This window comes from Bombus bifarius, unplaced genomic scaffold (assembly GCF_011952205.1).
Source record: "Bombus bifarius isolate JDL3187 unplaced genomic scaffold, Bbif_JDL3187 scf7180000008163, whole genome shotgun sequence".
NCBI classification, from domain to species: Eukaryota; Metazoa; Arthropoda; class Insecta; order Hymenoptera; family Apidae; genus Bombus; species Bombus bifarius.
The window spans coordinates 44,230-71,825 of NW_022884485.1; the positions used below are offsets into that span (position 1 = coordinate 44,230).

The 27,596-nt window shown below is 32.8% G+C and overlaps 5 protein-coding genes across 12 annotated transcripts; 2 read left to right on the forward strand and 3 right to left on the reverse strand.

Annotated features, from left to right (window-relative positions):
- Positions 1 to 246: 246 nt before the first annotated feature.
- LOC117208916 (tubulin alpha-1 chain-like) lies at positions 247 to 3,841 on the forward strand. Its single transcript, XM_033450433.1, has 3 exons — positions 247 to 790; positions 1,077 to 1,293; positions 1,373 to 3,841. The coding sequence occupies exons 1-3, from the start codon at positions 788 to 790 to the stop codon at positions 2,497 to 2,499; spliced, it is 1,347 nt and encodes a 448-aa protein (XP_033306324.1). The 5' UTR covers positions 247 to 787; the 3' UTR covers positions 2,500 to 3,841.
- LOC117208912 (protein hu-li tai shao) lies at positions 2,855 to 14,759 on the reverse strand. Of its 5 annotated transcripts, XR_004487794.1 has the most exons (15): positions 14,516 to 14,723; positions 14,082 to 14,268; positions 13,630 to 14,012; positions 13,110 to 13,559; positions 12,847 to 12,983; positions 12,656 to 12,773; positions 10,982 to 11,095; positions 10,763 to 10,855; positions 10,432 to 10,627; positions 10,204 to 10,341; positions 10,034 to 10,105; positions 5,744 to 5,811; positions 3,956 to 4,099; positions 3,619 to 3,655; positions 2,878 to 3,252 (listed from the first exon to the last, which is right to left on the reverse strand). XR_004487794.1 is itself a non-coding variant. In XM_033450425.1 (14 exons), exons 1-13 carry the CDS (start codon positions 14,624 to 14,626, stop codon positions 3,971 to 3,973), a joined length of 2,181 nt encoding a protein of 726 aa, XP_033306316.1. In that variant the 5' UTR covers positions 14,627 to 14,723; the 3' UTR covers positions 2,855 to 3,252; positions 3,956 to 3,970. The 5 variants fall into 5 exon arrangements, 4 of the variants coding, with proteins under 4 accessions (XP_033306316.1, XP_033306315.1, XP_033306317.1 ...); XM_033450425.1 differs by lacking the exon at positions 3,619 to 3,655 and having other exon boundaries at positions 2,855 to 3,252; positions 3,956 to 4,084; XM_033450424.1 differs by lacking the exon at positions 3,619 to 3,655 and having other exon boundaries at positions 2,855 to 3,252.
- On the reverse strand, positions 14,633 to 18,731 carry LOC117208926. The gene is made up of 2 exons (XM_033450454.1): positions 18,458 to 18,731; positions 14,633 to 14,856 (listed from the first exon to the last, which is right to left on the reverse strand). Exons 1-2 carry the CDS (start codon positions 18,558 to 18,560, stop codon positions 14,633 to 14,635), a joined length of 327 nt encoding a protein of 108 aa, XP_033306345.1. The 5' UTR covers positions 18,561 to 18,731.
- A 2,820-nt stretch (positions 18,732 to 21,551) lies between these two features.
- Positions 21,552 to 24,976, forward strand: LOC117208917 (short/branched chain specific acyl-CoA dehydrogenase, mitochondrial). The gene is made up of 9 exons (XM_033450434.1): positions 21,552 to 21,937; positions 22,495 to 22,609; positions 22,774 to 22,874; positions 23,078 to 23,284; positions 23,419 to 23,589; positions 24,014 to 24,139; positions 24,231 to 24,413; positions 24,490 to 24,625; positions 24,720 to 24,976. The coding sequence occupies exons 1-9, from the start codon at positions 21,908 to 21,910 to the stop codon at positions 24,893 to 24,895; spliced, it is 1,245 nt and encodes a 414-aa protein (XP_033306325.1). The 5' UTR covers positions 21,552 to 21,907; the 3' UTR covers positions 24,896 to 24,976.
- On the reverse strand, positions 24,792 to 26,877 carry LOC117208920 (protein FMC1 homolog). Of its 4 annotated transcripts, none has more exons than XM_033450442.1 (4): positions 26,667 to 26,872; positions 26,437 to 26,571; positions 26,334 to 26,358; positions 24,792 to 25,380 (listed from the first exon to the last, which is right to left on the reverse strand). In XM_033450442.1, the coding sequence occupies exons 1-4, from the start codon at positions 26,702 to 26,704 to the stop codon at positions 25,060 to 25,062; spliced, it is 519 nt and encodes a 172-aa protein (XP_033306333.1). In that variant the 5' UTR covers positions 26,705 to 26,872; the 3' UTR covers positions 24,792 to 25,059. The 4 variants fall into 4 exon arrangements, 3 of the variants coding, with proteins under 3 accessions (XP_033306333.1, XP_033306331.1, XP_033306332.1); XM_033450440.1 differs by having other exon boundaries at positions 25,220 to 25,380; positions 25,664 to 26,358; positions 26,667 to 26,877; XM_033450441.1 differs by lacking the exon at positions 26,667 to 26,872 and having other exon boundaries at positions 25,220 to 25,380; positions 25,664 to 26,358; positions 26,437 to 26,582.
- Positions 26,878 to 27,596: the final 719 nt, after the last annotated feature.

Here is a 27,596-nt window from a genome sequence, read left to right on the forward strand (position 1 = left end):
TCAGTTATTGATATTTAATCATTAATTCATTAATATGAACTTAAAATATTACAAATTTGCATGAGGATATGTTGTAGAAAGTGAAGGGTCAATAACAAAAAGACAAAAATAAAGAAAATTTTTTAAACACGAATTGATAGTTTATACATTTTTTATATGTGAAAAATAAGAAAATTTAAGATTATAAAGATATTCCGTATATTGCGAATATAATGACAAAATACATATGTATTTTTATATGTACTATATGTACATAATGATCGAATTGCAAGTGTCAAAGATATACATATGTATGTGAACAAAAATAGACCACAAGAATGTGCATCACGAACTTTTCGTTCAATTGGCTAGTTACGACTTGGCTAGCAAAAGCTAGTTTTAGCTAAGATATGCTATTTATATTCGTTTATTAGATTTAATCTTAAGTGCGACGTAACTGAGAGCGGACTTGTCAAATATAACTTTTTATATTCACTCTGTTACTCTTAAATCTAAAAACGATACTTTGATGAAACAAAAATTCACAGTTTAGTACCAAGTTTAAACACAGTTAATTATGAAAAGTACCAAAATAGGAAAATAGCTTTTCCGATGAATACTTGCAATTAACTTGAGTACATTTCGAGATGATTCGAAGTGGAGGATATAAGAGGCCGACGACCGTTCTTGTGTTGCATCATTAAGTTTCAATCGTTCAAAGAAGCGGCACCCATCTTCTGTGTAAACGTGTTATTCGTCAGCAAAAAATTCTGTGTTTAATAAAGTTTTATATTTCTACGTAATTAAAATGGTAAGAAAAATTCACAATTCGGTCCAAAGTGACTACTGTAGTCAAAGTAACAGAAAGAAAAAGATGAAATAAAAAATTCAACTAAATAATAAATCATTAATACACTATTAGTCTGAATAACATTCTGTTTATTATTAAACGATGTAAAAATTAATTTCCTGTATTCTAATTTTCTTTGGAAAAGAAGTGATGATTCGATATTTTGAATTCAAAAGGGCAATTGTATATACGATAAGAGCAAGGGTTGAAGAAAAAGATCATTATAGAAAAAATTTTTACGTTTCAGCGTGAGTGTATATCTATTCATGTCGGTCAAGCTGGCGTTCAAATTGGGAACGCTTGTTGGGAACTTTATTGTTTGGAACATGGAATACAACCGGATGGACAAATGCCATCAGATAAGTTTGTTGGCGATGATAGCTTTAGCACTTTCTTCAGTGAAACCAGCTCCGGAAAACATGTGCCCAGAGCAGTATTTGTTGATTTGGAACCTACAGTAGTTGGTAAGAGAAAAAAGGAGTCATTAGATCATTAAAAATTTGATATTCAGAAACAGTGACGATATTGTTTATGCGTTTGTAGACGAGGTTCGAACTGGGACGTACAAGCATCTTTTCCATCCAGAACAATTGATCACTGGCAAGGAAGATGCAGCAAATAATTATGCTCGTGGTCATTATACAATTGGTAAAGAAATTGTCGACCTGGTTATCGATCGAATTCGTAAATTAGCGGATCAATGTACCGGATTACAGGGATTTCTTATCTTTCATTCGTTCGGTGGTGGTACTGGATCAGGATTTGCTTCCCTATTAATGGAGCGTCTTTCTGTTGACTACGGAAAGAAATCTAAATTAGAATTTGCGATATATCCAGCTCCGAGAATTTCCACGGCAGTTGTTGAACCATACAATTCCATTCTTACCACTCATACGACTCTCGAGCATTCAGACTGCGCTTTTATGGTCGATAACGAAGCGATCTACGATATCTGTCAACGTAATCTGGATATCGAGAGACCAACTTACACTAATCTTAATCGGTTAATCGGACAGATTGTTTCTTCCATAACAGCTTCGTTGCGATTTGATGGTGCTTTAAACGTAGACTTAACCGAGTTTCAAACGAATTTAGTTCCTTATCCAAGAATCCACTTCCCTTTAGTTACGTATGCTCCTGTAATATCCGCCGAAAAAGCACATCACGAGCAACTCTCGGTCGCGGAAATCACCAACGCATGCTTCGAGCCAGCGAATCAAATGGTCAAATGCGATCCCAGGCACGGAAAATATATGGCTTGTTGCATGTTGTACAGAGGAGACGTGGTTCCAAAGGACGTAAATGCTGCAATCGCTATTATTAAAACGAAACGAACGATACAGTTTGTCGATTGGTGCCCGACAGGATTCAAAGTTGGTATAAATTATCAGCCACCAACAGCTGTACCAGGTGGAGATCTAGCTAAAGTTCAACGCGCTGTTTGTATGTTATCTAATACAACAGCTATTGCTGAAGCTTGGGCTCGTCTTGATCATAAATTCGACCTTATGTACGCTAAAAGAGCTTTTGTTCATTGGTACGTTGGAGAAGGCATGGAAGAGGGTGAGTTTTCCGAAGCTCGTGAGGATCTTGCAGCTCTTGAGAAGGATTACGAAGAGGTTGGGCTAGATTCGGTTGACGTAGAAACAGATAATGCCGACGAATACTGAATACTTATTTTTCTCATACCTTTAGTCCTTTGGTCTATTATTCGCTAATTTTCTCGTTTCACCACTTAACTCTGATTTTCGCGCTTTTCCTCATCTTTTTTAAAACTTCTACTGCCGAGAAATCTTGTCAGGAACAGATATTTTTTATCTTAACATATATAGTTAATAAATTGATATTGTAAAGTATAATGATGTATCATAAAAAGAGAAGATTGAAAAATAGTATGTAAATGTGACACATAACGTACTTACATACAATAGCTTAAATAGAGGCGGCACAAGAAGGGATAAGGCATATTTGGAATAAAGAAATTGAAGATGAAAATTATAACACGATGAGGAGTTATCCCACATATTTTCTTGTCAATCAGAGACGTATTTCGTTTGTTTCGTTTTATTGCATTACACAAACGGGGCTGGGGAGGCAAAATTAAATAGCGGATTAAATAGTTCAGCGCGACGCTTTAACAAATTAAAAACGTAAAAACATTAACAGTACAATATAGTTTCTTATCGTACGTAGACGTAATGCGATGGCAGTCTTGAGTCCTGGAAAGATGCTGTGATTGTTGCACGGTTATTTCAATTTTAAATTTTCTATGTTCTATTTCCTATTTTCTATTTTCATTCGTCTCCGGTATATGCATTTTTTTTAACTCGCTTTGCGATCTTCGACTCTTCTCTGTCTCGCGGCTTAATCCTCATTCGGTAATAGTTCTTTTATTTGCGATAAGCTTTTGCTCGTGGCAGTGTCTGGAAATAAAAAATCGAAGGGGAAACCTTTTATAAAGTACGATCCAACAACAACTTGTTTCCATTATTTATACTCGTGATGCATATCGAAACAGACATTGATTAAACAGTATGATTTTCAGAGACTAGTGAACAAAAAATGAGTTACACGCAATCCCGAATAATAACGTGTGACCGTATAAACACCATCATAGCAATCATGATTCTAACTGGCGACTATAGGATACGAAATCTAAGATTGCTGCAACTATGCGAATTACATTAGCATCAATAGCTCTTCTACTCTATAATAGTAATAACAATAATAATAATGAAAATTAAGAAAGAGAAGGAAGACATATTCTCACGCAGAAATTTCTATCCTACCTTTCTTCTTTGAACTTCTTCTTACGATTAGTATTTCCTGGATACAAAAAATTTGATGTAAGTCGCGGTATAACTATTCCAATTAGCAAGAAGATAAGTGGAAGATTCGTGTGAAGTGACAATTTTATTCCCGTCATCAATCATAACATAACCTTTTAAACAAATATCTGCTAAAAATGCGACATTGATCTACGCAAAGTCAACTGGTTAGAATCAATAATTGGAAAAAAAAAAAAGGAGAAAAGAAAGATTAACGCATGTATAATCGAGAATAATGAATGAGGTGGATACGGATAAAGATACCAATTCCAATATTGTGTATTTTGTACATACGTACCAAAGTTAGGACTACCTACGCCTCGACTGGCTTCTTCTTCTCTTTCTTCTTCTTTAGGAAAGATGGTGTCCTAAGGCCTTTCTTCTTCTTCTTTTCCTTTTTCGGCGACTCCTCGCTAACGCTCACATCCTGCGACACGGAACCCTTAACACGGAAGGTCCCAACCGTAACCATAAACCTTTCTGCATGCACATGCAAGTAGCCAATTCGCCTTTTCCTTCTTTCTCCCTACAAGCTCGCACACGCGCGCGCGCGCCTGCTCTTTCTTCCTCGAATCTTTTCTCCCATTATGTATCGTTTTATCAATATATGTATATATATATGTACAGTACTATGCAAAAATGTTAAACCATCTATAAAAAAGGAAGTATTTCATTTTTATGAACGAGTATAACGATACTTGATGTTGTTCGAACTCTGTTATTACTTTCAAGAATTTAATTCACGAATTGTCAGTTCGAATTGTCTAATTCGAATTTCTATAACTTTATTCTGTAGTATGAATCCGCTATGAAAATCTTTACATATTGAAATATAAACTTATTATAGTTCGAATTATTTGTCATATGACTAGGCATGTTATTTTACCCTCATAATTCGAATTCGAAGAAACCTAACCTTTGCAAGTAAAAGTTTACTAGCTATAAGTTGAAGTTTGGAGCCGGTTACTTTTACGATTCGAAATACATAATTATAATTATAATTGCATATATATACATTACGGCAAACAATTCTATATCAATTTGTACTCACTGTAGAGAATATCTGAAGGTTTGTCTTTATTTGAATCATAGTGGTATAAGTCAGACCACTGATTACACAAAACAGTATTCTATGTTTATTATTATACAGTATTGATTATATTTTTGCACGCCATGAAAACGTACTGTGGCAGAAAATGAAGTTACAGTTTAATTAATTATAAAAAATAATAAATGATAATTTAAAAAAATTCAACTTCTCAAAATCTTGACTTACACCACTATGACTTTCAAAATATCATATAACACTGTATGGTATGGAAATATTTCCTAAATATTACCTGCAATTATGAGATCATCGTCGTAGATGGTCTAAAATGTTTCCATAGTATTGTACATACATATATGTATAAATACACGCGCACGTGTGTCCCATTTTCTTTTCCTTCGCCCCTTAGCGTTTTGCATGATCTTTATTGGATCCATAAAAATCGGTCATTCTTAGATTCATGCAAGCGAACACTATTGGCGTACTAGCTTATTCCTAGCATTATATCGCAGTTAATGACGAAGCAGCATTTGTGTATGATTCTTAAGATTCGTTCGATAAATTAAAGATGAGATTGTGATATAAAGATTCGTAAAAATTTACGATTAGTTTAAGATAAAAGATAATCACGACTAATTCTTTCATGTATAAAAAACGATGCGACATAGATTCGTTAGAAATAGTAAAAGACAAAAATGTGTAGCTTTATCATTTTACGAAACATCCTTATATGCAAAATGTGACACCGATCTTTAAATTGTTATAATAAAGATTTAATGCATGATAAAAGGTATGTTCCAATCTTGTGACTGTGTGTATATATGCGATATATATTTCGTTATCGCATATATACTTTGAGAATCCTCGAGCTTTTCTTTCGATAATTCATCGCTCCCTTTTATTTTTGCATTTTTCAAGTTCTATTAATCGACAATATAGCATGATAAAGGTTGAAGTTATATAAGATATTATTGCACATTTGTGATAAAACTCGAGGATAATGATAATATTTAAGTTAAGATGACGTAAGAAACAAACCTCTTTACTACTTTGAGAAAATGTACTGTGATGCGCATCAGAGTGATCGCCGTTTACGGTATTTTCCCCTGAAACAATAAGGTGAGAAATATTACACGTTGTCTACAAATTTTGTATATAAATGATAAAGAAGGGAAGCATAATATCATGTAAAATCTATGTTTACAAATACTCACGCTTACCTCGAAAACGAAAACCAAAGTATAATTCTTGTTTGCTCTTCAAGCGTTTCGAATATGCAGTCACATTATAACAACTGATAAAGATGTTAAAATGGATATTAAAATGATTTGTTTTGATCTCTGTATCTTGTTACTTTTAGGAAAATTATTTATTTCATAATCTTAATATGTTTCGCATACAAAACATGTACTCGATACAAATAAAAGAAAAAATAAATAAGAAAAGAAAGAAAAACTAAAAAAACAAAGTATGCAATATCAGGACACGAACAATGTGCATAATACAATTGCAAACACTAGATACAAACAATAAACAAAACGAGCACTGTGTAGAAATAGAATACAAATTAACATATCGTTTTATACCTTTGATAAATAAAAAAATTTCTTTGGTTTGTAGCAACAGAAAAGGAATATTTTTGTGGATATTTGAAAAAGTATTTTTTAAATAATCCTAGGAACTAAATTCTACGATGATGGTTCTACTATTGGTTTTCTCAAGTTATTAACTTAAAGAAACTCCACTAAAGCAAGTGTTACATCTTTGAGGAGATGAATTTCTGAAAAGGACGATGTTTGATCGTTTGATGAGATCATTTTAAAGGAATGCGTTATTGTTATTTTCTAAGTTATGACTAGATAATTCTTTGTCATTTACGATTTTTTCGGAATCACAAAATGTATAAGTATCATTAAGTCGTTTTCCTCCAATTTCTGCGTGTAAATCCACAATCTTCTCGTCTGATTCTTCTTCACCTATGGTTGATAACGGAGAATATTCTTGATTGTAATCCATAGGACAGGAATTCATACAATAAATACAATCAACGCACGCTTCTACAGCTTCAGTAGTCTCTGATAGTGTCATTGGTTCTTTTCTTCCTTTCTCAATTTCGAACAGATCATACGAACCTACATTGCAATCCATTTCAACGAGTTTTTCTAAACTTTCAGATAGACCAGGCTCAACTTCTTCCTTATTTTGTCTATGCGATGTTTTATTTTCAACACTGCTCTCGACATCTAAACTTCTCTCTATTCGGAAGTTCAATTCAACTGCTTCTTTATCAGTATTTATTGGCTTCGCTTTCACTATTGTACGAAACTCGAAAATTGCGTCTGCTTCTGTTTCAACAGATTGATTATTCTCCTCGTCTAAAGCCAAATTCTCAAAAGAAATCGATGTAATTCCCATACTTCGATCAGATCTTTTTGATTCATCACTGTTTATCATTGTTGTCAAATTATCCACCCGCTGCCCGATTTCCTCTTTTTCATTGTTACTAGTATTACTGTCTTCTTTTTCTTTCAACTCTACAGCCTTAGAAGTCTCTGATAGTTTTGCTACTTCTTCTTCCCTTGTATCAATTTCAGGTAAATTATCCGAATCTATATTCCAACCCTTCTCAGCAAGCTTCTCTAAACTTTCAGGTAGACTGAGTTCAACTTTTTCCTTATCTTTTTTATGAGATTTTTTATTTCCAACATCTGAATTTATATTCCAATCTATCTCAGCGAGTTTCTCTAGACTTTCAGATAGACCGGACTCAACTTCTTCCATATTTTGCCTATGCGATTTTTTATTTTCAACACTGCTCTCAACATCAAAATTTCTCTCTATTCGGAAGTTCAGTTCAAATTCCTTTTTATCAGTATTTGTTGGCTTCGCCTTCACTAGTGTATGAAATTCGAAAATTGCTGCTTCCATCATGTCATCTGCTTCTGCTGTTGTTTCAGGAGACTGATCATTCTTCTCGTGTAAAACCAGATTTTCAAAAGCGGTAACAGTCGGTGCAACTTGTGTGTTTCGATCAGATGCTTTTTTTAATTTGTCACTGTTTACCGTCGTTGTCAAATCCTTCTGCTGCCCGATGTTTTCTTCGTCATTGTTAACAGTATCATTGTTCCCTTTTTCTCTCAGCTCTATATTTGCATAGGTTTTTGCTTTTTTAATTTCATCGCATGCATCGATCACATGGTGAATAACTTCATGTATAACGATAACAGGCGTAGTTTGATTGGTCTGAGTCTTTTCGATTTCTTTCGGCGTGTGTTTATTATCTTTTACGTTCAAACATAATTTTGGAGTTGAGAATTGCCAAGAAATGGTTGATAACGGCGAACTAGATCGATCATTTAACTCTATACTCGAGAGAGTATCATAAACTTTTTGAAAAATTTCATTTACTAGACAGTAAATGATCACATACGTGTCATTTCCATTAAGTTCTGCGATAATTTCATTCGCTATATTGCTTATGTCATTTCGAAAATATTCACCGGTAGTTTCCAGCAATTCTAAAGTCGTGTCGGTGAATAGTTCCAACATATCAGATCCTTCGTTCGAACGAATTTCAACTTGTCCATTATCAAAACATACATCGTTATTTATTGTCTTATTATCGTTAGAAAGCTCACACTTTTCACTGTCGGATAACGAATTGAACCAAATATAATTATCAGTTTTATCGTCTATGCAGTCCTTTTTTTCCCATTGTTGTTGTTCGTTTTTGGGACTTTTCTCCTCGTTTGATTGCAAAAAGCAATCCTGCTCCAAGTTATTATTGGGTTCAGACGTAAATGTTGATAACTTCGACGATTTGTCTATCATCATTTTATCGATATTTTCGTGATCATTTTCTGAATTTATACATGGTGTCAAACTGTATATTAAACTCATATCGGACGGATCTAAACTATATTTCTTTGAGACTTTAAGTTCAGGAGAAGATAAAGCGATTAATCTTGTTTTCGTTGGTGGTATGTTTGAATCAATACAGCTTACTATTTCGGTAATCTGTTCCATAGAGCTTGTATCGATCGACTTCAAATTCGTTTTATCATTTCTATCTTTTTCTTTCATTTTTTCGTTAGAAGACGGAACATTCAATGAATTTACGTTATTTTTCATTTCCAATGATCTACGAACTTTAGATTTTCTTTTCTTGGTCGATTCTTCTTGTGTTTTTTTGTCTTCAAAGTAAACCGAATTTGGAACTTGTTCAAGACCATTGTATTTCGTGTCACCCAAGCAATTTACTTGCTCACCAGTTAATATAACTGGAGGACAAGGACGGTAGTCGATTAACTTAGTTACTAACCGCTCTGCGATTATGTCACCTCGGACAATTTCTAAACGTGGTTCGTATCGATATAGTTCAGCAACTGGACAATGACGGTGTTTATTAATAACGCAGGCATCATTTTCAATCTTGTTCTCACATTTGTTTTTGCATTGAATGCAGAACCTGCTCGGTGAACCAAGATCTGCAACCATAGTGTCCCATTACACCACAATCGTATTTTAATATTTGCTCCTTTCGTTTATCTTCTTTCTCAGAAGATATTTATTATGATCACGGATGCTCACACCTGCGTATCTGAGAAATTTCTTGTATTCGCAACAGCTGATAAAATGAAAAGTATAATATCTTAAAATCTTTCAACTGTAACATCAAACAAATCAAACAAATTGGTCCGAGTATATCCCGGGACAAATTGATTTCTTAAAAATCGTGTCAGTCATTACCATACTCGAGTTGTGCACACAGCTTTTATAAATTACATTTACTATAATTCGTAATTCAAGGAAGAAATTATAATGAGAACAGAATATTATTTATTAATGCGATGCAAGGTAGTTAACATGCAATCTAGGACAAAAATTAAAAAAAGGGAAAGAATATAGAGGAAATAACACTTATATTCCTGTACCAAACATAAATATGCAAAATGTTTATGCGAATGTAAGTACATCCATGCAAGGTGCAAGCGTTAGTGATCATAAATAAAGGTGACAAATTAAGGTAGGGAAAAAATGTAATGATAAATTGCAACACCTTCGTGCTTATGGAACAAGCCTTGCGATCGTTATCATTAATTATACGAAATTTCATTTAAAAATGCAATATTATGAAACACATAGAAGACAGGAGGAATAAGACTTAAAAAAGAAAATGTAATACGACACAAGACTGCCCATATATTATATTGAACATGCATACTGCACGTTTCTTCGATCATTTTCAAAATATCTCCGCCTCTATGAAAATGATCGATTTAAAGTGCATAAGCTCTGGAAGCTAAAAATTGTAAAAAAATAGCTTACCGTCGCTCAATACAACTTCAGGTTGACTTGGTGCAGGCACTTGTTTCGTTTCTATCCGTAGAACTCGGGGTTCTGAAAGTAATTGAGACACGATGCATTGATCGATTTATTTTTCAGTTCTGAGATAACAATAAAATACAAAAAACATATGAGAATTTGTTATTACTTACCATCTCTGCTCTCTTCTTCTGTTTCCGAAGTTACAGATACCGGCGATTGAATTGGACTTTTGGCAGTGCTTGATTCGTGTGTTGCCCGACTAACATTGAATGATGACAATGCTTCCGATTCTGATTGCGATTCATCATCTGTAAAACAAGAAAAGATCAAACCAAAATTACATTTACTCACTATGTAAATTTTCAATTGAGGGCAAGTTTATATGCTATTTTGCTTACAGATATCTCCTTTTTGTTTGCGTTCAACTTCTCTCTTATACTGATCAAGTTCTTGATCGGTAACAGCATCGAAAGGATTTTTGGCATACGGTGTCTTGTAAACCATTGCGTTGTGTTGAAACCCTCTTTGAATGATACCTTTACTGGCTGCCCCTACCAACACTACTTGTTCTCCTGTTCCGCTAATAGTGGCATCCTTTCATAAGCGAATGAATGTTCTCATCAATATATATTTTATCAAAAAATAGGATGTATAATTTAATAAGATAGTAAATTAATAAATTATTATAATTTTAATTTCGAGTTATTACTTTAAAATGTGTCACATCACCTGCATTTTTTTGGCTTCTTCCCATGTAACTCCTTCTAATATGTGGGATTGTGGTCCAGCTGATATCTTATCTGCCCTACGGTAATCCTTTATCTAAACAAAAAAGCACAGCTCCAAGGGTTTATTCAGTTTGCAAATACAAAATATTTATATATTATTTCATTGAAATATTTTAAGAAGTGAACGTAAACTGAATCAATGCAATTTCATGTTACTTACCTGTTGTTGTAATTGTTTAAATTCCTTTGGATTGGTATTTTTCGGTACAAATTGAAGGGCACTGTCGATCTTCACCGGTGTACTGCTATGCGTCGGAGATCCGTCTGATACCCACTGCACACAAAACCAGAACGTTAGTCGACCCTTATCGATAATTCGACATCCAACACAGCATTATGAGATACCTATTTTCGCATTGTCTGCGTATGTTATGTGTGCCTGCTTTGCTGGTGATGTCGTCTCGTTATCATTTCAATCAATTTGAATGCGTAACATTATTAATGTTGCAACATTTTAGACTGTTCATTTGCCAAATTCAAGTACACATTTTTCGATTAATTTACCTACGATCTTATCTCCTTACAGCATTAAAAAAATTACGTCTACGTCTATTTACGCCTATATATACTACTGTCATTAACAGCGAATATTCTTCGAATGTTTCATATCTACCTCCCTCTGATCTAGGGTCGATCGATCTGGTTTTGTAAATGCAGTGGGACGAAGAGTTGAATATCCATCCCTTCGACGACACGATTTTAACAGGCACACATTCATACACAGTTTCGAATGTGAATCAGTCAAATAATGATATCCATGCGCATCATATGACTATCTTAAATTCGATGCTCATACAACAGAGTTAAAATGCCATAAACTCGACAAAATGCTCGAGAATAAGGCTATTATTTGTTCATCGAATCGATCATTGAAACATAGATTCATAACACACTTCAATAAAATTCTTTCTATTTTTTTCTTCATTTTATACATGCTGCCATGCCGTTGTAAAGTAAAGAGAAGGGTTCTATCTTTTTTCGAAAAATTACCTATACACGATAAACAGTAGACATATATTTATTTATATATTAATAAGCTACAAGAGAGAGGCGCGATAAAGTCCCATTATAACTTTAGTCAATCCACCGAAAGATACACAATATTATAGCAACATTTATTTAGAACTACATTTTATATTAATCATAAGTAGATCGTTGGGAATTTATTAGATGTATTAGATTGTATTCCCTTTTCCCTCTCTCTTTTCTTTCTTTTCACATGAATTTCTTCACAGTGTATTTTCTATTATAATATTATAAATTGGAATGTATCGAAGGTACGCAAATATCACTACGGAGATTATAAACAACGAATAAATGTAATATAATTGATCAGGAGGATTCAATGTTCAGAATAATCATGAACTTTTACTTTCAGTTACTTTCCATATGAGATCTTTTCTCTTTCGCCATGTCTTAAATGTATGCAATAAAGTATATTGAAAGAGAATAATGGACAACATGAAATATGATTAATTTGTTTTCTTAACTCAAAGGAATTAAGCAATATTTTTGAAAACTTGTACGATCTCTTTTCTTACAATTAACGATGATAATTACGTTTCGACAAATAACTTTATAGAAGATTATAAATGTAACAACATGTGCATGTAAAATACCAATCTTAATATAAATGCAAATCTTGACATTGTCTTAATAGTATTTTTTTTTAATAATATTATGCAAGATCGTCTAATTCTTGCGCAAATTTCGTCTTCCTTTCCATACACTATTTTTTACTTTCTTCTATTATTTTTCTTTTTTATTTATCATTTATTTTAGAAGCACGCCGTTACATCTATTCAGTTTTGTTCTCAAAAGTGATGACTTCTACCTTTGTAATTTTCTTCGGATCAGGAGTTCCTGTTTCAAGTATTTCGACCTTTTGGTATACATTGGGCGAATTTAACCAACGTGACCTATCCGTGCCTTTACGGCCACCTTTCCAGAGCCTATAAAAAAGTGGGAACGTGATAAGTTATCTTCAATAATTGTGAAGCACCTTTATGTAACAAATATATTTACCCCTGTTTATAAAGTTCTTCTTCTTCGAGTAAATATCCCAAAGACGAGACTGCCGGTGGTACTTCTACATCGTTTCGAGGCCGCGGAGGTTCTCCTTTTACTAGTGGATTTCTGTATATATAGCCAGTTCGGAAACCCTGCGAATGACCCAATAACTTGTTAGCTATTACAGAATCAGTAATAAGCGAGAACGATGCAACGTTCCGGAATGAAAGAAAAAACAGAAGGATTGAGGTAAAGCAACGGAAGGTCTATATACTTACTGCATTATCGAGCATTCGCATAAGTGCCTCAAATTCAGTTCCACCAATTCGCCAACGCTTTTCGAGTTTCTCAGCAAGAGCAGTGGTTTCGGTGATTTGAGCCGTTTGTTGCGGTGTGGGTGGTTTTCTCGAGGCTTCGAATATAGCTTTCTTAGACTCTTCGGAAATAAGATTTAAATTATCCAAACCAGCAGGCATTAGTTTTAACTGGGTCTCGCAAGCTAGGACCATATTGTAAACATTGAAGAAAGCTTCTTCGACAGTTTCTCCGCAGCAGAGAGCACCGCGATTTGTTAAAAGCATAACTTTATTCATCGGTCCAAGATTTCTTGCTATCTTCTCTTTTTCTTCTGGTTCAAAAAATCCACCTACATACTGATGCGTGCTTACCTCTCCTATTACTATACTTTCTTGTCCAATTGGCAGTAATCCGCACTTTAATGACGAGATCTGAGGAAATATATAATTAACAGAGACGCAAAATGTAAAAACAGAATAAAATATGCATTTCTTTACTCACAGCAGTAACGGACGGAGTGGTAATATGAACAATGCATTTTATATCAGGTCTAGCAGCGTGGATCGTTGAATGCAATTGAAACCCTGCCACATGAACACCAAAATTGGTTGTCCCCTGTTCCACGACCGTTCCTTGCATATCAACTTTAATCAAGCTTGAAGCAGTAACTTCGTGATACAACAGACCATACGGATTAACTAAAAAGTGTTCTTGATCTTGATTTAAGCGTGCTGTAATTTGTCCACCAACACCTTGAGTCCAACCATAGAGATCAAGCAGTCTAAATACTGCTGCCAATTTGCAGCGCAATAGTTTCTCTCCCTTTGCATAACCCATACTTTCGACACCGCGTATATCGTTGATAGGTAATACACAATTAGAAGCTGTAAGAGAATTAGTTAGATAAGCATTTGATAAAACACAATTGAATAACTGGTATTTAATGAACTTACTTTTAAAAACATTTGCATTAAACCGAGCACCTTGTGCACCCATCATATCAGAGATTTGCTGTAGTAGACCTGATGGTCCAGCACCATCTTTCATTTGTGTCTCAATAATGCGTTCTAATTCTTCGCGAAAAAGTCGAGAATTCATCATCATTTCAACTCTCTTCCTTCTTTCCATCTCCCTCATATCCTACGCAAAAATGTAATGGAAAATATAATTTAAAAATATATCTTAGATATGCAACACTGTTGTGCGATTTCTCATTTAAGTCACATACACCGTCTGATAGTGGACTATTTCATATATGCCTAGAAATCCCAAAGAGATGGCTAAAAAGCGCAATATGTATCGAAAACGTTACACGTAGCACAAAAAGTAAGTACAAGATACCACAAAAATTCTTTTATTGCTTAACAAATTTTTTTCGAAATCTTACCGCATCGATGTCTGCAGGCCGCATTTTATTCTTCTCTTCTTCTGTCAAACCGTCCATTACCCCATTCGTATGTGGTTCAGTCAACGGTTGTTGCTGACTTGTGTCTGCCATTCTTGCTTAATTACTGTCCTTTGTTCCGAAATTATATCTTTTTCTCTCGTTGTTTGTTTTGTTTCCCGCAGATATAAACTGTACCAATATCACAAGCACTGACACTAGCACTAGATACGACACTGCCCCTATTACTAGTATCGTCGTCTCCACCACCACCTCCACCACCTCCTCCGCCACCACCGCCACCGCCGCCTCCTCCGCCGTCCTCCCCTGCCGTTGAACACCGACTAAAACAAAATGTTTTACATCATTATTAATAACTATTAATATGTTTTAATGTATTTTTAAAAATTAAAAGGAAAAATAAGGGACTCGTTTCTCGATTAGATTAGATATAATTCTTATCTTTCTAGTTAAATAGAACTGATTTAACTGATTTAATACATTATCTTTCAGTATTCTTTTGATTCTGACATAAGGGGTATATCATACTTCGTTATCTATAGGAAAGATAATTTTCAGGCGTTTCTCTGCTCATTTCGAATGTAGAAACCAATGAACACAAGAAAAGCGACAGGAGACAGCAAACGATCAATAAACTTCCGAGTAACAGTCAAGTAGAGTAAGGTGCGTCGAACGCGTAGATGGTAGGGGCAAATTACAAGAATCCTTAGTGCGACTGAAATCGTAGTTTCCTTTTTTCAAATTCTTACTACGTTTATTTATATCACGTGTTTCCATCGTCTTCCCCTATGGTCGTATCCTAATCCCCCTATCTTAACGCTATCTTTCATTTTATATTTTCCGTATCTCTTTTTATTCAGTCTTTAAATATACTACGACAATAAATGTATCTACATCCTGCCATTCTACTATCAAAAATAAAATATTTAATCTCTTATATTCTGGATTATGTCCTCTTGATTTTTTGCCGCCATCTTTATTTCTGATATTTCAAGTCTGTTTAAAATAACACGTATGCTAAAAATAGATACATCTTAAAACCATTGGAGCATAATTGTGACAAGAATAATACTTATAAGTGTCATCAGACTTCTAAGAATATTTGGTTAATAAAAGAAATGTAATACGGACATATAGAACTAATGTTGTTGAAGATTACATATTTAATGTGTGCTTTATTTTTTTTATGCTTATGCAACCAATGATTGCTCAGAAAACACAGAAAAATCTGAGCACTGAATAACACGAACTGTTTCTATAATACGAATTTATAATACAATTCTAAAGAACAGAAAATGTTGCTTTGGTATATTATTGTTTAAATTAGTTCGTACAGTAAGAAAATAAATATATTTTGTATTGCATCTGTTCATCGTTAGATGTGTCAAGCACCATACACTAGAGTATCGCTAATAACCTTGTTTAACGGCTCTTGATAATTCGGAAGCGTATGCTTAACCCAAATTCTCAACTTCCGCAAATTCTACTCTAAACAGGCAAATTGCAGAGATCGTTCTACAAATTCTTTTACTGCTCATACGAAATACGTTTGCCACCATGTCTAGAGCGATTTTCTATTCAATTGCTTTTTTACCGCTCACTTTATCGATTTCGTTCCAAACGTTATCGTACACACAATGGTGGAGAAAAGGATTTTATTCAACAATTTCCTCAGTTCTTTTTAATTTCAGTAAACGTAATTATAATTTATTACTTCTACATTTTTAAAAACTAATACTACCTATTTTAAAATATGAACAAAATTCTGTAACTATATGCTACGTTGAAACAAATAAAAAGTACTGCAGTTTAAGTTATTGATCGAATAATGCACGTTGTTTAATATTAAAGTCATTGTGTTATTTTATAATAAGCAAATTGTTATATTGTTATACCAATATTTGAGATATATAATAATATAAATTTTATTTCTCATACGTTTAACAATAAAATTTACTTTCAAGATTAATCATAAACAGTATATATGATATAACAATAGCAATCGTTATTACAAAGTTCTATCCATATTTACATTATTATATATTTTAAATATTAATATGATTTTTCTCTTGTATTATATGTATCCTAACTTGGTTAATTTTTACATTAAATTTTATTGATTAGTATGTGACAGATAAAAGATATAAATGTTTATTAAATTATTTTATATTATTTTATCTGAATATTTAATTAGCGGAAAGAAAAAACCTAAAAAGATTTCTTATTTTAAACAGCTTCTTTATCTTACGTACGTACATAACTCATTATGACCAAGTAATGTCATTCCTTCAATTAACGTTCGTCAACGAACGCCAATTGAATTCTAGCCATTCACGGTTAATCGACATTACCTTGCTAACATTTATCTGTATCATGACGATATCAATTTTTCGCTTTCTCGTATATTTCATAAGAATAATTATTAAATTTATACGTCTGTTTAAATATGTGTTTTTTGAGAAAAATATAAAAACTGGTCAAACAAGTTACGAGACCTGTTAGTATTTCGTGGAAAGGAGCCAATTAGGATGAAAAACGTAGATAATGTATTGAACTATCGAGATAGTGAACTGAATGCGCGTATTGCGCGCGAGATACTTAATGCGACGCGTCCGCTGTTTCTCGACGCGATGATGTCATAACTTAAAACGTAAAGCTTACTATCGGTGCTCGTTGGGCGATACTACGTTTGCCCGGGCATAATGAAAGGCACGATCGTTGTAGTCTACGTCAATATAGTACATTCGTAGAACAGATCTTTTAACGAAATAACGAACCATTTGTTATTATATACGTTTTACTTAAATTCGTTTTCCATTATTAATAACAACATTATTTTCAATGAAATAATATTTCGAATAGTAATACTGTTCAAAAATATGTAATAAGATTCAAAGGAACAGCAAATTATAATTACAGGTAAATTCAAGTGAAATGCATTTAAATCAATCAAAAGTTGAAAAATGACGAAGAGATAAATCAACACACTAGCAAACGCACAGGTGAGCGTGCCTACTATAGAATCGAAACTCGAGAGTAGCAAGTTTATTTCCAAGCGACGATAGATTGCGCGCGGGCGGTCTGGAGTTTGTAACAAAAAAAAAAGACGTCAACGATTATGCAGCAACCTATTGGACCTACGTGTTAAATAATACTTTTCACGGTAAAATTGGTGATGATTTAAGATTTTTGTTTAAGACACTTGCCTACACGAGAATATCCGCGTTGCATTGTTATTTTCCCACCATTTACGAATTCGATCATAAGGACGTTGAGACGAACTCAGCGTACGGTTATTCGTGTGAATACGCCCAAATGACCACTACATGTATGTCAATTTAATCCTCTACAAACAAATGCGAGCAATTTCGTGTACACAACCGTGCGTGCCCGCGACATTCAGAAGTAAATTTAATAGTATAAAAGAGAATCAACTTGTACACTGGTTACACCTTGTCGAGCTTTTTTGTCCTGACACTACTAGGCGGAGCAGTGTAACCAATTGATTAAATACACGTAGAGAATAACGAAAGGAAACTGAGTCTCGCCTGCTGTTCAAATAATGACACACTTATTTATCACTGTACAGACAACATCCATATAGAACACTAAAATAATATCAACTTTTAAATTCATGAAATAAAAACCTGCAATGAATATAGTTTTTAGTTTCAACTGAATGGTTCCCGCCGGTCATAGTTTACGCAATGCTGTGAAACATTATGTTAAGTGAAAGAATGTAGTAGCAAATTGCAATCGCGTTTAAGATTAAATTTTTCATTAGAACTGTATGTTTAACATGAATATAGAAATAAAAGAAGGTCAATGGTATAACAATGCAAATGGCGATACAGCAATGGTGAGTAATGGGTTTCAATGGCGCAATTATGACAGCGAGTATCTTGACAGTAATTATCTACGTACCTTTACTCAATATACTACAACTGATGAGAAGATACACGACAGGCGAAATTATAAAATATATTCGAAAAATGCATCTACACAAGCACACAAAGTCATTCAACATTGTCGCTCAATCGACTCGACTCGACTCGACACTACACCAACTCGGCACGGTATGACACACCCCTTACGCTACGTCATTCTTGTCAATTATTTCGAACCACGTTCTCTCGTACAGAGTGTTGGAACTTTCCAAGTGATTCGTATTTACAGTGGTATTTTTTGCTATTAGTTAGTGAAGTAGTGACTTACCTAGCGCAAAATCGGCAACTATCGTCAATGATCGATATATCCGTATTCGTTTGGGGAACCGTTCGACTCGCTGTTCGTATCACCGAGCGGTCGTTCCGTTCGGTGGACAGCTTCCCCGCCCCCGTCGCCGTCGATGCTCTTCCGGCGGCTGGCAAACCTTCCCCAGGCCTCCTCCTCCACCTCCTAGTAACTTCGCTCCTACTACCACCACTACTATTCCTACCACCACCACTTCCACTTCCACTTCTACCTCTATCTTCTGTTCACCACTTTCGTTACAACCACTTCGAGCTTTATATCTCCTTTTCTCTTTCTGTATTTACTTTTCCAACCAGCTCTACCTTTTAACCTATGCTTTTATAATTTATTTATATTATATAAGATGTATTTATGTCAGTCAGAATACTCATACTTGGCCCCCTTTCGACTGTGTACAGAGGTCGATTCTCCTAAATGATGTATTAAAACTTGGTTATCAAGTGTGAATATTTCGTCTTCGTCTGTACTGTACACTGCTCCGCATTCCTGCTTTTTTCCTCCAACTAATTGTACAATGGGCACGCGGTTCGTGCGCACAATACTGCTGCGCAACTAATCTGAAAGCGACCCAATGAGAAATCGCTTCTCGAAAATATATCGTCTGATTGGCTACCTTTCAAGTTATCGTCCAATCAAAACGTTCGAGTTTTGTACAACCAATGAAATATTACGTACAATACGTATGTACCAAAAATCATCGAAAGTCGATATGTTACGATTAATCGATAATATTTTTTTGCTGCGGCAATATAAAGTACTTTAAACAATAAAAAGTCGAATCTTTGTCATTTATTAATAAATTGACAATGCAGATTGAAATATTATCATTACAAGTTAATCTTAATATTTCCTTCCCTACATAATTCTATATAGCAATAGTTATATCGAATAATATATCGTTTTACATCTTAATTTTAATGTAACATATACTTCTCATATATACATGTGTTTATCCATTCACTTATGTATTCGATTCATTTCTCTTTCCTCATATTCTATCAATGCAAATATATATATATATATGTGTACACCTTTGATATACATCGTTCGATTTGGATCGCATGCTTTGAAAATGTTAAACAATGCGCTTTACAAAGAATATTCTTACTGCTACTAATAAGTTATTAATTTAAAGTAGCTACAATAAAATAAAATGAAATTAATTTTATCAATGAATGTTTAATATGTTAATATTATTCGTAATATTTGAATTATCGATCATTAACATAGAATAGCTGGATTAAAGCGGTCCGAGCATAAACAAATCGGCGGGCAGCAAACCGGGTTTCGTAGTAATATAACGGGCAATGTAGTAGTACCGTAGAACGGATCGCATGCCTTTAAAGGTACTATATTATACATATAGTCAGTTTATAGTTTACGCTACACGAGTCTATAGTATTACTCCCCACTCAGAATGATAGTCAAGTGTCACTGGCCGTAACTGGTCTGAGCATCGCTCGAGCGCTTATGTTCGCCAAACGGCGGGCTAAATAATACTGACAAGGAACACTATTTAATCGATGATATAATTGCATAGCTTTTTTAAAGAAAAATATTTAACAAAATGTTATTAACAAATGGCATAGAAGCTAGATCTCTTGTTGCTTACTGTATCTTTTTTTGTAGCGAATCAGAAACGGTCCATTTAAGCAAGCATTGCATACTTAATTTTATTTCATAATTTCAACATTAAAGAAATTTTAATATTATATTTTTTTGATTTACATACTTTTTCACGTAGAACTATTCCCTTGTTGATTGTGTACCACGATGACTGGAACATTCTGTATAAGCGATATTCTTGCTGATTTCCTATGTTGTGTGAAGATCAACGAACTGATCATTTTAAACGGACAAACAAGCTTACCAACGATTACGAAAAGTTTGGAGCTTGTTGGTTGTTTTAAAAAGAAATAGATCTAGCTAATTAACAACTAAACTAATTGCAGGTGACATTTTTTATTAAATTTTTTTGTGAGATTTGTAGAGTACCCTGTCGAATCATATAAAAGAGTCTACATATGCGATTCGACTATAAACTGAATAACATTCTTCGTGGGTTAGAAGGTTAAAGTACATCGATAAACTTCATAAATAAGATTCCATATCTCGATTTAACGAGAATTATTGTTAAACAGAAATTTAGTATTTTCATATATGATTCCCATCTTTCTTTCCATATTATCTTTATTTTTTAGGTTCAATTTCATATTAAATTTTCAAACATCTTCGCATGTGATATTAAAAAGGTATGAAAACATCAATATATAATATAAAAGTCTTATGTTAAGCGATTTTAATACATTTTATATAACTCCGACGAGTAATAAACAATATCTTCGGATGAGTAATAAATTCAATTATTGCAATCTTTTACTTAACAGGAATGATGAACAATAAGTTGTAAAAATTTTATGAGATCTTCTGACTATTACTAGATGTAAATATCTTTGATTTATTTATTCCTTGTACCGAAGTAACGTACGTTCGTTACAGCTCATTTTGTATGTTGTTCTTTTTTGTTGTAACTTCTTATCAATGTTTCCAATGCTGTACATTATGTGACACCTTTTTCTTATCTTAACTTAGCCTTAGAATGTACTAGCAATGTGTGGCAGCAAACAACTAGGACGTTCCGTATATAATATGTATGTGCACGCAATGTTTTATATTCTACACAAAAGCATAGGAAGATAATAATGTATCTAACCTCGATTTAGGAAACATAACTATATAAGTAGTAATTGTCATGCCTTTGAAATTTCTTTGGATAAACTCAACATAAATTTGGATAAAATGGACAAGGATTTCTTCCTATTATTCCTGTTACATAAGAACCTGTTTGGAACATGTTTATGTATTGTATATAGGAACAAGTGGTAGCAGATACGTAGGCACAGTGTTACAATCGAGTCAATGATACAGTCTTTCATCTGCTGTCCGATCAACAACATACTGATTTACGTTCCTTTTCTTTCATTTGAATTATTCAATTTTCTAAGACAGTGATACGTCGCATATACGCAGTGTCCAGCTGGAATTTTCGCGAATACCATCGAACTTAAATTGTTATTAAAAAGTGTTTTAGAGTTTTATAAAATAAGTATTAAACCAAATATGAATCTATTCACATCTTCAATTAAACAGGTATGTATATACGTGTATGTTTCTCAGAGACTTGTGCATCTATCGTGCATTCCTAATAATGACTATGTAATTTTTAACTAACAATTTTAATAATTTCAATATAGAACGAGGGAAAGAAGTAATTTCGATGACGTGGCATGTAGAAATTTGAAATTTAATAGAATTTTTAAAGAAAAAAATCTGTTACTGATTTAATGAGAACTTGTCTATTCTATTCTAATATATTATTAAAAATTTTTATTTGCTTAAACTGCGCAGCCTAATTATTATCGTACAATTCTTCTTGTATTCTTCGTTTTTTATAATAATACAATTTTCATTTGTTGATATTCCTAATGCTTTCTTATTTCGCTATATTTTACATTTTTTAGAACACTATAGATTTTAATGTTACAAATCAAATTCTCGAATCGATATTTTCATTTATTATAATCAAACACCTTTTTTTTTTAAAGGGATATACTTTATAGTAGTCTGAATACGTAATTTCAAATATTCGTATCGTGATATATATACATATTCAAAATTAAAACAGGTTCGATGAAAACAATTTTCAGATATCACGAAAAATGTATAACAATAGGCATCTGTCCACTTGTATAACACAATTACATCACTGTCCTGGTCCTTTAACTCAACTTACAGAAGAAGAACTTCTGATGAAAGAAAGTGGTAAGATTATTGTTATTATCGAATATTCTACGCATTTCATAGATTAACTAGACTCGTATAATCATAGATACCATATGCTTCTTCATCTTTTACTTGATTAATTGTCACAAACTATGCTTCTTAAATATCTACGTACGAAATATAATTTTTGCAAAATTTCTTAGTCTCTAAATTGGCTAAAGAGGAAATTGCTCCGCTTGTGCGAAAGATGGAAAAGGAGGGAAAAATAGACGATGCTGTAGTACGAACGCTTTTCGAAAATGGTGTAAGTTTTTTATCTATCTCTGTAGTGAATTAATATATATATATATGTATATAAATTAGTATAATATATATATATATATATTAATTTTCGAATCAACTACTATCAATTAATAATTAATCCGAGACATTTATGCTATCAAACTTTTTATTCGCATTTTTTTATTAACACATAATATAACACACATTTAATCAATCTATTGATAGTTAATGGGCATCGAAGTACCGGAGAAATACAGTGGTTCTGGGTGTAATTTCATGACAACGGTTTTAACCGTTGAAGAAGTTGGCAAAGTTTGTGGAGCTGTGGCAGCTCTGGTCGATATTCACAATACTTTAGTGAACTCATTAATTGTGAAAGTCGGCACGGAAGAACAGAAAGCAAAATATCTGCCGAGATTAGTACAAGAACACGTAAGTAAACGAATTAAATAAAGTAGTTAAATAACAAAGCGCAATAAACTGATAGCATCTTATAAATAATTTCAAAGAACAAAAATGTTTCTTATCTTTTACTGTTTACTTTTACTGTTTACATCATTTTCTAGCCGGGAAGTTTTTGTCTTACGGAGCCTGGTTCAGGATCAGATGCCTTTTCTTTGAAAACCGAAGCAAAAAAGGATGGATCTGATTATGTTATAAACGGAACAAAAATGTGGATTTCAAATTCCGATATTGCGGGTTTGTTCCTTGTTTTCGCAAATGCAAATCCTTCTGCCGTAAGTTTAATATTCTTATTCTATTAAATTATGTTTGTAATTTAGAATCGTGAACACAGAAGAAGAAAAAATAGAAGAAAAGAAGCGATACGGACTCGACTCGTATTGTTTGATCCTGCAATAAGAATTATCGTTTTGATTGATACTTAATAAAATCGCATATAGTATTTAACGTTGTTTACCAGTTTTTAATAGATTGAATCAGACTATGGTATACTTCATGCTATCTTTATCTTCTCAGATTTTTGTCAAATGCATTCGTCCAGACGCTTGAACTTTCAACTTTGATCTCTGACTGATTTTACGAGTTTATTATAGAATTTTCTATAGCAATCACTTATTTTTTAAAATGCGATTTAATTAAATTATAATTTTAAGGAAATAAGCAATATTATCAGGTAATAATAAAAAATCTTTTAAATAGGGATACCGTGGCATTACAACATTTCTTGTAGAACGAGATACACCTGGATTAACAGTCGCAAAACCTGAAGATAAGCTAGGAATTAAAGCATCGGGTACATGTATGATTCACTTCGACAACGTCAGAGTAAATGAAATGATTTTTTGAATGTAAAAATGGTTCGAATATTGCTCGTAGATGCTTATTTTTTTAATGTTTGATTCTCTCCTGAATTAAGGTTCCTGAGGAAAATATCTTAGGAGAACTTGGGCAAGGGTACAAATACGCTGCAAAATTTTTAAATGAAGGACGAATTGGTATTGGAGCTCAAATGATTGGTATAGCACAAGGCTGCTTCGATGCTACCATACCATATACATTAGAGAGGAAACAATTTGGAAAAGACATATTCTCATTTCAAGTATAAGATAGATAAATTATTTCTAATATAATGAATATCAAAACTAAGACTCAGATTGTATAATTTTTGTGTGTAGTCTATGCAACATCAAATCGCTCAAGTGGCCACTGAACTTGAATGTGCCAGGTTACTGGTTTACAATGCGGCCAGATTAGTCGATGCCAAAAAAGATGTAATAAAAGAGGCTGCCATGGCAAAACTGGTTGCTTCCGGTAATTAATATTTTCTTTCTACTTTTTTAACGGCAATCGTAAAATATTAAAATATTGACCGCAAAATTTATTATATATTTTTTTTTCAATCCAGAAACGGCTTTACGGGTTACCGCAAAATGCATCGACTTTATGGGTGGAGTAGGATTCACAACGGATTTTCCTCAAGAAAAATATTTTAGAGATTCGAAAATTGGGACTATTTACGAAGGCACTAGTAATATGCAATTGTCAACCATAGCCAAATGCATTCGTCAACAATATTCGTGAAAATATGTAGTTATACTCGTCCTTTAAATCAAAATTTTATACTGTATTTTTTATAATTATAATAGATATTTTTTACAATTATGTTCTTTTATATTCCATTAATGATAATAAATATTTTATTGATAAATTTATATTATTTTAATTAAAACTAACTCCCATTGAATTCATTTCGGATCATGAGGTAATTTAAATCCGACGAGATCTGCGGTTTCTTTGATACTTCGTTCTCCTTTACCAGCATATCGGATTTGAATTTCTTTACATACTCGTTGAGAGTTTAGATAACAAAGATATGTTTCTGCTAAATTTTTTAGCTCTTCTCGCGCTTTGCACAAAACTTCAGACGTTTCTCGATGGGATCGTGCTTGCTCCAAAATGTATTGCGTCATAATATTATTTTCTGATTTTTGTTGAGATGATGTTCGTCGAATTTCTTGTATAAGCGTGTGAAGCAACTTGATATTAGATTTCATCTTGCTTGTTACCTATAACAGACAGAAAAAGTTATTTGTTAACAAACATTAATATGTTTTAAATTTTTAATCTGTTTAATCTACTTTTAATTTTTTCTTGCATCATAATGATATTAATTTATACAATTTTATAAAATCTTATGAAATAAATGTAATAATTACTTTACTACTTAAATTGCTTTGTACATGATATATCAATGCACACACAGATATGCATATATATCTCAATAACTTAAATTAGCAATATTAAAAAATACCAGAGTTACTTAATAATACATTTAAAAGATATAATTACAATTCTTAGCATCTATTTCCTTAGTTTGCTTAGCAGTCAAATAATCAATATCTATATCTTGATAGCAAGGCTTTTCTCGTGTACTCCAAAAACTCTCAGGAATTGCATTAATATTTTGTTCAAGAAATGTATGAATACTTAAGTCATTGAATACTTCTTCATATACGAAATCATTTCGTAAAGTAATTTCTGTAACGTATGGTCGAATACGAAAGACATAATCAATAGGACTGGACTTATTTTTTTCTCTCAAGTCATCAGCAACTATTGAAAAACTATTTGTCAAGAGAATGCACTTATTTAAGTTTTTACACCAATTTGCGTAAAGGAAATTGTTGATTAAATGTACCGAACAGTGTGGCATATATACCAATGTAACATTATCACCTATAATGCGTTTGCATTCTTCATTAATTGTTATAACATTAAAATCAAGCTGTTTCAGAAACTTGATTTCGTCAGAAGAAAAAACTGGGTCATATACATAAATTTGAGGATTATAATGTTTTTTCAAAGATAAGAGTAATGCCAATTGATATTTAGAGGATCTATGAGTAGAAAAATGACCTAAACCATAGCACAATATATCACAAATGCCACTGCTATTTAAAGCAGTTAAAGAATCTTTTAAATAATGAAAAACATTGTCAGCAAACGATGAATTTTTTACTTCAACTTCGGCCTCTAGTAGCTTTCTGAAAATTATTATAGAATCGTTATTAAAAAAGTTTGTATACACACCTTCGAGGAACGAGTATGTAAAAGATCCTTACCCAAACAGTGTTTCGTAATTAATGTTCAGATTTCCATCATCGTCATCGTTAGTGGTTAAAATTGTGCTCGTATGGCATATATTTCGAACACGAGATACACGTTTCTTTCGACGAGTTACGAGTCTAAATTCCCCACTGTCTCGCATTTTATATGTATATACATATATATACGTTTATAGTTACAAAACAGCAGATGATTTGTTTTTATACTTGATTATTTTATTGCTTACCTAAAAAATTCACCTATTTTATAGCTTGAAATTGCCATAAAAGCTGTTTCACAACATTGTCACGATTTCGTAGTTTAAGGCAGGTGAAAATATCCAATAAAATAAGCAGTTATATTAAATAAAAATAATGAATGATGAAAATGATAAGTTTCAGAATTTCTTTCGACAGATAACCTTATATGCTACCTATATTACATAGATGGCGTCACTTTATTATTGGATGGAGCGAATTTTGCATTATCAATAACCATAATCAGCTATAATAGTTTTAAAATATATATAAAATTGTGACCGGATATTGCTAAAGCATAGATCCTTTACTTTTGCATTTTCTATATATTTTTCTATTAGAAAAATTTGTTTAGATAACTCATAATTTTTAGAAATTTGAAAATCTGAAAATAAATAGTTTGTCAGATAACAAAATACCTCTAGAAGATTCAATTAATTAAAAACGCTCGCTTTACTATTACATACTGGTTTCCAAAGAGATTTAATTACATCATATAATATATACATATAATACTATACGTACATATTATACATACTTATAAAGATTTACGCTGCAATTAAAATACATCTTATCAAAAATAAGCGAGTGTTTGTATACTTTTAAAAGATAGTGTATGCACAATTATAAATTAGCACTTTATGGCAATATACCATTTCGTATATATTGCATCATAGTGTTATATGATATTTACCTACGAATTTGGACAGCAGAATGATGTGCTGCAGTTTCGCTTATCAATTTCGAATTTAATGAATAATTTCCCTTTCACTCAGAGCCAAGCATCTAATCAAACTTTCAATAACATATAAATTTCCACGATAAACAAATTACGAAATCTCACGGTCATCTTGTACGATTAAACTAATATTATTATAGTGAAATTTTACAAGTCACAATAATGTTCAAATTTAAAATTT